The 10,415-nt window shown below is 43.3% G+C and overlaps 1 protein-coding gene across 1 annotated transcript; it reads left to right on the top strand.

The window, feature by feature from the left end:
- Positions 1-2,003: 2,003 nt before the first annotated feature.
- On the top strand, positions 2,004-10,016 carry LOC125178200 (flocculation protein FLO11-like; the record flags this gene model as incomplete). Its single annotated transcript, XM_047881390.1, has 8 exons — positions 2,004-2,325; positions 2,601-2,886; positions 3,111-3,127; positions 3,355-6,117; positions 6,424-6,499; positions 6,644-7,698; positions 8,696-9,313; positions 9,726-10,016. Coding segments are annotated over exons 1-8 (5,199 nt in total), but the record flags the coding sequence as incomplete, so codon positions are not given.
- Positions 10,017-10,415: the final 399 nt, after the last annotated feature.

Below are 10,415 nucleotides of genomic sequence, written 5' to 3'. Positions count from 1 at the left end.
AGATAAATAGGTAGCTGAAAAAATTACGCGCTTTGAAAATCAAAATTTAAAAACCCTACCTATCACCCGTTACATATTTTTAACTTCTTGTTGATGTCAATCGGCGTGCAACATCATGTGCAGTCAACTGAAAGTTGTTAGATCGCTGTCCTTTGTAAAGTGAGATCGCGAGGATCAAAGTGCATAAAATTTGGTTGAATTTATGTAAAACGTGAAATGTTGTCCCTTGAAAACGTTTTTTTTGTTCTTAGATTATTTTTCTAGTTATAGAGGCTTTTGAGGGAAAGGGTATACAAGGTGTATAATAAATTATAATAATAGTGATCTGAAATGAATTTTGTGTTCCTGTGGCTGATCATCTATCATTTGCATCAAAGTCCACTGAAAAGAAAGGGGTGCACTGTGCTGTGTTTGATATGAAATTTGAAAAAATTAGATTGATGAGTACCTAATTGTTGAAATGTGATGGATAATTGTTAAAATGTGATGGGTAATTGTTAGAACTTAATAATATGATGGGTTATTGATAAAATGTGATAGGTAGGCCTAATTGTTGAAATTTAATGAGTAATTGTTAACTGGGTAGAAAATTTTCAGAAGTAGGTGTAGACTTATTGAATAGTACTGATGATATGCAAATCAAATTCAAATGATATGGAATATGCCAGATTGCAAGGCCTAAGTGGAAAACTTGGCAGAAGCCACCCATGAATTGGCAAAAATGCCTGTGAATCTGGCTAATTTTAGCTGTTCCTCATGCCTTTTCCTAATTTCTTCAGAAAATAATGAGATGAATGGCCTATTTTTACCTGAAAATCTTGCAAATCACCTATGAAATGCTCCAACCGACGGGGCTACTCGGGACAATCTCTATTTTGCGTCTGGCACCTTACGAATAGCATATGGAATTTTTTTGACAACGCCATTCGATAGCCCTGCCAATCAGCTATAAAATGAGACTAAACTTGTTTTTGAAATGTTTCATCGTAAGAAGTTATTAACTGATATTTAAAACTAATCGTTCAAATCTGTCCCGAGTAGCCCCGGTTGACGGTACTGTAAATATGTTTTTAGAGGTGCCTTGTATTACCCCGTGGTGTCCCTTACTACCCTGTTGTGTGGATATGGCCGCCATTTTTTTTGGATTGTGGTACAAAAATTCTGTCAATTAAGTTTTAAAGCCAACACCTGTCTGCAACTTTTTTTAAGGAAAATATTTTAATATGGCAATTTTTTTTGCTGCAGACCTTAACAGAAGTACATTTTAAAAAATATCACTTTTTAACATTTTTTCAGGAATTTTGTAGAGCTAGTAAATGTATGGTTTCTTAATTTCCTTTATGCTACATAGATAGGAAACAGTTGAAATTTATACTGCTGTCCCAAAATTTATGCTGCGGAGGACTGTCCCGATTTACCCCGCCCATCCCTTATTGCCCCGTTTGGCAGTAGGTATTTCATGACCTATAGTAAATTTTAGAGAATTGCAGGCAAAAAATATGTTTTATTCTGAATTTTTATCTGAGATGTTAGGAAAAAGCAAAGGAATGGCCTATCAAAATATGGCCTAAACCCTAGTAGGTACAACTAATAAGTGAAATTGCGTGTGAGCTGCATGGCCAAATTTGTGTCTCAGTCACAAGTGGCTTCAGCCCTTTTTAGCGCATTTTCTCATTTATGAAAAAAATGCACTATTGTGCTCGCCATGTCCGTCCGTCCGTCTGTCTGTCCGTCCGTTTGTCTGTGACCTCAAGTTTTCATCGATGAGAAAATGCGCGCTCTGTCACTCACTGCAGTGAGTACTGAGTTATATTTTTTCTATTCTGGGTTTATCCTGGCTACAGGGTATAATTTTAATGGTTGAGTGAACATTAATACCTATATCACATATTATAACTACTACCTATTATTATAAGCTACTATTATTTTTGGTTTGATCATGCATGTCACCTTTTGAAGTTCATTGAAATTTCACTATGAAAAATTAAATTTCAGATAAATGGCTCAAATAATGCATGAGCCTGCATGTGTACATGTGTATAAATAATGCTAAGTCTGTTAGAAATACTTCAGCTATATTTTTGAACAAAGTGTGTAGTGGACATGATGCATTTAACAACCAAGCTCATAAGATACCCAAAGCTCTTCTACTTGTGTGACTGTGGCACATAAGACTAAGGTCTTGTTTGGGCATTTAATTGTCTAGCTGTTTGAAAGTTGAGGTGTATAAAGATGGAAGGCTCTGAACAACATGGCAAGACTCCAGTACCAAGCTATGCAAGCATCCCGCATCACTACACAACCATGCCTCTGCACACTACGCAGGTAACTGTTGTTGTTTGCTGTTCAAGTTGAACTTGTACTAATATTTATTATTCTAAACAGGTATGCTTTCCTCAATTAGACTTCAATTGATTGAATGTTATGTTCAATATTTTGGTAAAGGTAACATTATTTTGGTCATTGCTAACTTCCAAAAACCTGCATGAAATTGAATTACTTAAATGTGTTTGAAGGGCTAATTTCTAGTTGAAGTCACTGCTTGTTTCTTGAGGCATTAAATGTTTTGGCTCAATAATAAGATTGTCTGTGTTGAGCAGGTGCTGCTCATGGACACTCCTACAGAGGAAGACGAATCTCCAACACTGGCCGAGCCAATGACGCTCGTGGGAGCTAAGCACCTCTCCCACGCTCCCATTCTTGCCTCCGCTCCCACGCCTCCTCTCACTCACCACACTGCCCCTCTCCTTCACCACACTCCTCCCCATCACTCATCACTTCATCATCACCAAATCCACATTTCACTCAATGGCTCTATGACTTCTGTGTTTCAGCCACATCATCTGCACCATCTGTCATCACCATCACCACCTGCTGGCCATCAGGGTTAGTGTGCTGGCCATCAGGGTTAGCAGGCTGGCCATCAGGATTAGTGAGCTGGCTATCAGGGTTAGTGGGCTGATACGGTGTGTTTTCAGACTGTGGGCTCAGATATAGGCTTAAATTGTCTCCTGTTGGGCATTGGTTGCTGCAGCACTTACAGGTGAAGATACCATAATTATTATCAGTGTGCTAATAATGATTGGATCCTGACTTCCATATGGTGCAAGGGAGTGAACAAGTGATGGTGAGATGCTTGGGTGGCACTCAAGATCTTTGGATTGGGTCTTTGTCGCAATAAATGTTTATCCCAAACATTTTACCTGTCATTTTCAACTTGTTAATCCTCATATGCTTCATTTTGATTTCATTAAATACAGGTGTTCTATTGACTGTAGAAATCAGATCATGTTGTTAGTCCTTCGTAGAGATTTCTTCTGGATCCCTCACTGATGTTTATTGTATGTTCCTCAGGACTCCCCAAGTTCTTCCCCTTGTGCCTTGCGCTTGATGACCATTGACGAGAACTGGGAAGCAGCTCCCTCCTCCCCACATGCCTCCAGCGACTCCAACCCCACCGTCCCCAGCAGGAGACCCAGCAAGAGGACCTCAACACGACAGCTCAGTGCCAAGTTTTCGGCTGCTGGTGCACGGCAGGCAGACTCGGGTGCTCAGAGTCATTGCTTACAACAGGAGGATGAGGACTCAGAACATGACTCTAATGCCTCCGTATCTCATGACTCTGATGAGGAAGATGAAGAGGATGACTCTGAGGAGTCGGACTCTGCAGAAAGTCTTGGTGATGAGCTTGACTCAAATGAAGCTGAGCAAACCAACAGGAGAGAGGAGTCCTTACCTGCTCGAACTGATAAAGGTGCTACTGTGTCTGCTAATGCCACAGTGTCTGCTGGTGCTGCAGTGTCTGCTGGTGCCACAGTGTCTGCTGATGCCACAGTGTCGGCTGCTGCGACAGTGTCTGCTGGTGCCACTGTGTCTTCTGGTGCTATGTCTGATGATGCCATATCTGCTGGTGCCACAGTGTCTCCTGGTGCCACTGTGTCTGCTGGTGCCACTGTGTCTGCTGTTGCCATATCTAAGGCAATGTCTACCAATTCATTGTCTGCTGCATGCGCTCTGGCTCACGAAAAGAATATCAAGTTATCCCCTGAATCTCACAGCCCCAGTAGACTGTCATCTACTTCTGCTGCAGGCGTCGTAATGCCTCGCATTTCTAGTGGGAAATTTTTGAATTCTTCATCACAAATGTGCGATAGTTCTCTTCCTCCCTCCTGTACCAAGCTAGCTAAGTGCCAAGTTGAGAGATTGCCTCCTGATCCGCGGTTGTGTAGCGAGTCTGATAATTTTTCTAGTTTATCGAATTCAAGTGGCAAACTTTTCCATCCAAATACTAGTCCCAAACATTCTTTTATTTCTAGTAATGTTGGAAATGACTTCTTGTCTGTGAATTCCAGAACTGCTATAATCCAGAACCACGTTGGCATTAGTACAAAATCAATTGTCAATGACGCAAATGTCCCAAACTCAAAGTTTGTTGCAAGAACCATCGAAAATTTTGTGATCACGCCGCTCCCCAACATGACTGCCGTTATTACTCCGCACCCTAACAACATTGAGGCTGTCACAAAGAATGCTGCGACACCCACCAATGTTACTTGTAGCTCTAGGAATCAGGGAGTAGGAGAGGCACATAACAGAGTGCTAGGGACTGTACCCGTTTCCCATTCGGTTGTTTCTGGTGGAAAAGCTGCTCCTTGTGCAACACAGACGTCGTCTTCAGAGGCTGTGGCCGCAACATTGCCCAGTCAAAAAGTTTTTGCACTCTCATCAAGAAAACTTAGTCAGTTCTCCACACATTCTAAGGAATTATTGTGTGACAAACAGCCAACTTTTCGTGATGGGGAAAGGAAAAATAATCAGTTTCTCATTACTTCCCAATTATCTCAAGATGCTGAAGCTTTCAACAAAGTTTCCAAAGAAAATAGAAACAATTTGAAAAACAATGCTAAGAAGCACCACTCTTCCAAAGTTTCAAGTACTGCTAAGAAAGCTGTTGAATCACAGAGATCTAAATTGAAAAGTTGGGACCAGAAGAAAAGTGGGGCTGAAAGGCTTGTAGATGCAGCGTCTTCAAAGAGCGAAGTAACCCTCAACCGTCTCTTCGATCAGCCTACAGTAACAACGACAGGTTCAGTAAAGTCAATGAGTAGCAAACCAAATCATATTCTTGATATGACCAGCAGTAAAGAGAAGAAATATCTTAACCAGAATTGTGGAAGAGACACAATAACACAACTGTCTGGAAGCAAACTATCATCGAAGAAGAAGCCATCTAAATCAGCTTCCGATTTAATCATTAAAAGTAGAAATATGGTCGCAACATCCACCCAACTCACGGCCTCAACCTGCAATAATACGTATGTGTCGGCAAGCCAAATGTTAAAAGCGAAACAGTCTTCGGAGGTAATTAAATCATCATTATCAACTTATTCTGCAGTGAGTTCTGCACCGTTGGTCTCTGCATCCAGATCTGAAGCATCGGAGTCAAGTCACAAGGGTTCAATGTGTAGTAAAAAGTCTCTTGCAGCCAGCCATCATTCTTCTGTTTCAGACAGGAAAACTACAACGATCATTGAATCGTATACCAAAATCCATCAATCTGTAAAATCCACTCATCAGGCGTCTAAATCTAGCCATCAATCAACAAAATATACCCATCAATCATCAAAATCCAGCCATAAATCATCTAAATCAAGCCATCAGTCCTCAAAGTTAAGCCTTCAATCATCAAATCATAGCTATCAATCTTCAAAATCTAGCCACCAAGCATCGAATTATAGCAATCAATCATCAAAACCTAACCATCAATCATCAAAACCTAGCAATCAATCATCAAAACCTAACCATCAATCATCAAAACCTAGCCATCAATCATCAAAATCTGGTCTCCAATCCTCTACGTCAAACCATCTATCTTCAAAATCAAGCAACAAATCTATATCCTGCAACCAGCAACCCTCAGCAAAGCAGCACCAATCCTCTTCATCAACAAAGCAATCTTTGGATGCTGACTGTCCACCTTCTTTGAACAACCCTTCCTCTAATGCACATCCACGACCCAAAGCGGAAGGTCCTGCCAAGAAGACGACTTCTCCTCAGGCCGCCACCAGACTAACAGTTGCACCTGGTAACACTTCATCGTCTGCTTCCTTTTCTGAGGTGAGGTCATGAGTTCTCATTCTTCATTATTTTTTTTTAAATGGAAAATGATACGAGAATTTTTTAACATTTCTGATGGGAGTGAATCTTTTGTTCAGTTTTATTAAAGTGTTATAATTCGTGCGCAATCAGTCGCTTATCTTGAATAATTGTCTTGCATTAATAAAATGCACTTGTTTTCTTAGAAAGTATTAACTGCTTATTCATTGTAATTCCGAATTCAGTGTTTAGATTATTACAGTATAAGGAATGGTTGCACTCGTTACAATCAAATTTGTAAATAGTTATTACATCTGTTTCTTGCAGGCGTCCGCATCTCGCAGCAGCGTGAGCTCGACAGAAGGCAGCTGTAGCAGCAGTAACTCTGGCAACAGCAGCAGCAGTAGCAGCAATAACAACTCGAGCAGCAGTAGCAGCAGCGCAGGTAGCAGTAGCAACAGCAGTAGCAGCAGCAGCAGTGGCAGCAGTGAGGAAGAAGATACAAGTGATGAAGAAAGCAGTTCAAGAAGCTCTTCATGTTCCTCAGGGTCTGAGGATGAGGCTAAGAGGACTGGGGAACACCGTCCCATCTCTCGTCTTCCCCGCAACAAACCTCTCCCTCGTCACAAGCCAGAGCTTGTAGCTCCCCCTCGTGCTAGTGATGAGGAAGATGAGGAGGACTTCCCTCCCCCAAAACTGTCACCTGCCGTCTCCCCATCTAAAATTGGCCCGTCTAGTCCCTTTAAACGGTCTATTTCTTCGCCTCAAAAGTCCCCTGTCAAATCCTGTATCAAGCCTGTCTCGGCTTCCGTCAAGCACCGAACCAAAGAGCCTAGCCAGGAGGCCGCTTCGTTGCCTCCTAGCAAAGAGGCAACAAATTCCATAAAAACAAAGGCGGGAAAATGTAGAACCCTAGCCTCTCATGAGCTCAGACCCAACTTGGAGCAAGAGTTTGAGAAACTCCTTACGGGAGTCAAACCAGCGACCCAGGCACCTAAGACCTCGTCAGGCAGCCCTAGCGACGTCCTCGTCGACCCTGACACTGATCTCCCGCTAATCATTGGCAGAGGAAGGAGAAAATTCAAGCCGCTTCTTCCTTACAAAGTCAACGTCACTACTGATCAGGATATTGCTGGTAAAGAAGCATCTTCAAACATATCTCACAGCCGCAATTCCAGCCCCGACAAAACCAAATATTTTCAAAGCAAAGGTGGTGGCACCAATCTTGAAGTGGTTGCCAATGGCCAGGGAAGTGATGCCAGAAATACATTAAATGCCAGTTCAAGATGTGGCGACAAGACCAAGAACGCGTATAAAATTGGTGACAGTGTTCCGTTCAACAAGAGCGTTATACCCGAAAATTGCAAGCTTGACACCAGCAACATTCCTGCTTCACTTCTGGTTGGGGGAGTGAGACCAACCATTGCAGACTTGGTCAAGGTGCGGGAACGAAGGAAATCTTTCGAGCGCGACACATCAAGCGGCAGTGAATGGGAGAAAAGAAGACTTAACCTATGGGCAAAAATCATCGTCAGGATCGTAAATAACCTAGACTCTGAGCAAACCCAGACTTTTGCTCTGTCTGCTGACGCCTTGTCGCAGGTTAGAATTCAGCTTATAGTCTTGTTGTTTACTAGTGAATATTGAGTTGAAGGGCCGGGGTTAAATCAATATTTAAGTACCATTAATGGTAATTGATATCAACAACAACCTATGGGCAAAAATCATCGTCAGGATCGTAAATAAGATAGGTAGACTCTGAGCAAACCCAGACTTTTGCCCTGTCCGCAGACGCCTTGTCGCAGGTTAGAGTGCAGCCCATACTTTCAAAAAAAGTGAAGAGATCGTAAGTTCATTGGCCAATCATTGACGGCCTTTCAAGCTAAATCCACCAATCATAGACAAGAAAATAGAGCGTAAGTATTTACGTTCACTTAGCGAGTTTTGAAAGTATGGCCCCAGCTAATTGGTCTAGTTGTTTAATAGTGAATATTGAGTTGAAGGGCGGGGGTGAAATAAATATTTACCATTAATGGTAGTTGATGTTAAAAATAGCCATTGTTAAGCATCAATTATTAGCTCAAGTGACTTGCTTCTACACTAAATAATTACGGGGGATTATAATTTCTATTATTTTAATAATAAATAAAATCACTAAAGATTGATTAATTCATCAAAGCTAATCCTATGCCTGGAATATCATATTGTTCACAATCGTTACTTGCAATGTTTTTCTTACTACACAACGTAATGTTACCTTTAATTTTTATAATTATCGATAACTGTCTTTTGCCTGTTTTGTGTTTTGTCGATGCAACAATTGTTTTTCAATACAACTATTGTGTTTTTTTAATACAAAAATTGTGTTTTTTTAATACAACAATTGTGTTTTTCAATACAACAATTGTGTTTTTTTTTCAATACAACAATTGTGTTTTTAATACAACAATTGTGTTTTTTTCAATACAAAAAATTGTGTTTTTCAATACAACAATTGTGTTTTCAAGAAAACAATTGTTTTTTCAATACAACAATTGTGTTTTTCAATACAACAACTGTGTTTTTATAAAATAACAATTACCTGTAATTCGAATTTCAGGGTCGCATCGGGTCCAAAATCTCGGCTCTGAAGATGTCAAAGTTTGGCTCGAGTGGGCTGCGGGACGTGGGCAGCGCTGCACACTTGCCCACCCGCTCCGACCTCCCCCACGCAGCCCCAACCCTCTCCCCCAACCATATTCCCCACAGGGGGAGTGAGCCCCTAGCCTCGGGGTCACTCCCCGAGGACGCCTTAGTGAGCAAAGGAACTGAGGAAGCTGGCAGCGGCAGCAACAAGAGCCGCCGTTGCGACAAATTTGGCAGCTGCAGCAACGACAGTAACAAGTCTAGTAGAAGTAGCAACGACGGTAACAAGTGTAGTAGAAGTAGCAACGACGGTAACAAGTGTAGCAGCTGCAGCAAATGTAACAATTCCAACAACTGCGGTAGCGGCTGTAACCAGGCCAAGAGCAATGGTTATGCTTGCTGTGGCAGACAACTAGGCAAGTGTAGCAGCAGCAGTAGCTGTAGCAGGAGTATAGCCAAGTGTAGCAGCTGTAGCTGTGCTGCACGGAAACCAGCAACTCAGTGTCAGTGGCCTGGCAAGGTGAAGACGGCCGCTGAGCGCAAGACCTACGCTGACCTACCAGCTGCGACAGCGACTCATGCCGCTCATAAGGTGAGGCTCTATTACCAGTCACTAAGTCTTTAGATTAAACTTGTAAGGTCTTCTAGTTAGATCTCATTAGGATTGATCAGTAGACCTTATTAAGGCTTCTCATTAAACCTTGCTCCTTATTATACCTCCTTATTTACGGCTCCTCTTTAGACATTTGACGCTGGGGTTGCAATCATTTACCATACCAGAGCAAAGTTACCTTCTGATTCGTAAGGCAGGCGCTGCGAAATTCCTATATACAGCCTCCCTGATAGCATCGTTGACGCTCCGAGTATGAACGCCTTCAAGAACAGACTAGACGAAGCTATGCAGGAGCATATGTTCAGTCTTAAAATGCCTAGCAAATTACGGATTCGGGACCACACGGCGAACGTGTGTGTCTAGCCTACACGGAGAACGTGGGTGTCGGGAGCACACGGGGAACGTGCGTATCGGGACCATACGGGATCGTGTGTGTCTAGACCACACGGAGAACGCGGGTGTCGGGACCACACGGAGAACGCGGGTGTCGGGACCACACGGAGAACGTGGGTGTCGGGACCACACGGCGAACGTGTGTGTCGGGACCACACGGGGAACGTGCGTATCGGGATCCACACGGGATCGTGTGTGTCTAGACCACACGGAGAACGTGTGTCGGGACCACACGGAGAACGTGTGTCGGGACCACACGGAGAACGTGTGTTGGGACCACTCGGGAAACGTGCGTGTCGAGACCACACGGGGAACGTGCGTATCGGGACCACACGGGATCGTGTGTGTCTAGACCACACGGAGAACATGTGTGTCGGGACCACATGGGGAACGTGTGTGTCGGGACCACTCGGGAAACGTGGGTGTCGAGATCACACGGGGAACGTGGGTGTCGGGACCACACGGGGAACGTGCGTATCGGGACCACACGGGATCGTGTGTGTCTAGACCACACGGAGAACACGTGTGTCGGGACCACAAGCGAAACGTGTGTTTCGGTATCACTCATGGAACGCTAGACAAAGTATCTTGTGTGACGGGACCACACGCGCATCGTGTGGCCCGCAGCGTGTCCTGTCCACCCGTGCGTCGGGGTCGTTAGCTGCGGTGGCTGCGGTTGCGCGCTGTA

The sequence above is a fragment of the Hyalella azteca genome, unplaced genomic scaffold (genome assembly GCF_000764305.2).
Source record: "Hyalella azteca isolate HAZT.00-mixed unplaced genomic scaffold, Hazt_2.0.2 contig7807, whole genome shotgun sequence".
NCBI lineage: Eukaryota > Metazoa > Arthropoda > Malacostraca > Amphipoda > Hyalellidae > Hyalella > Hyalella azteca.
This window is presented reverse-complemented; position numbering and strand designations above follow the sequence as displayed.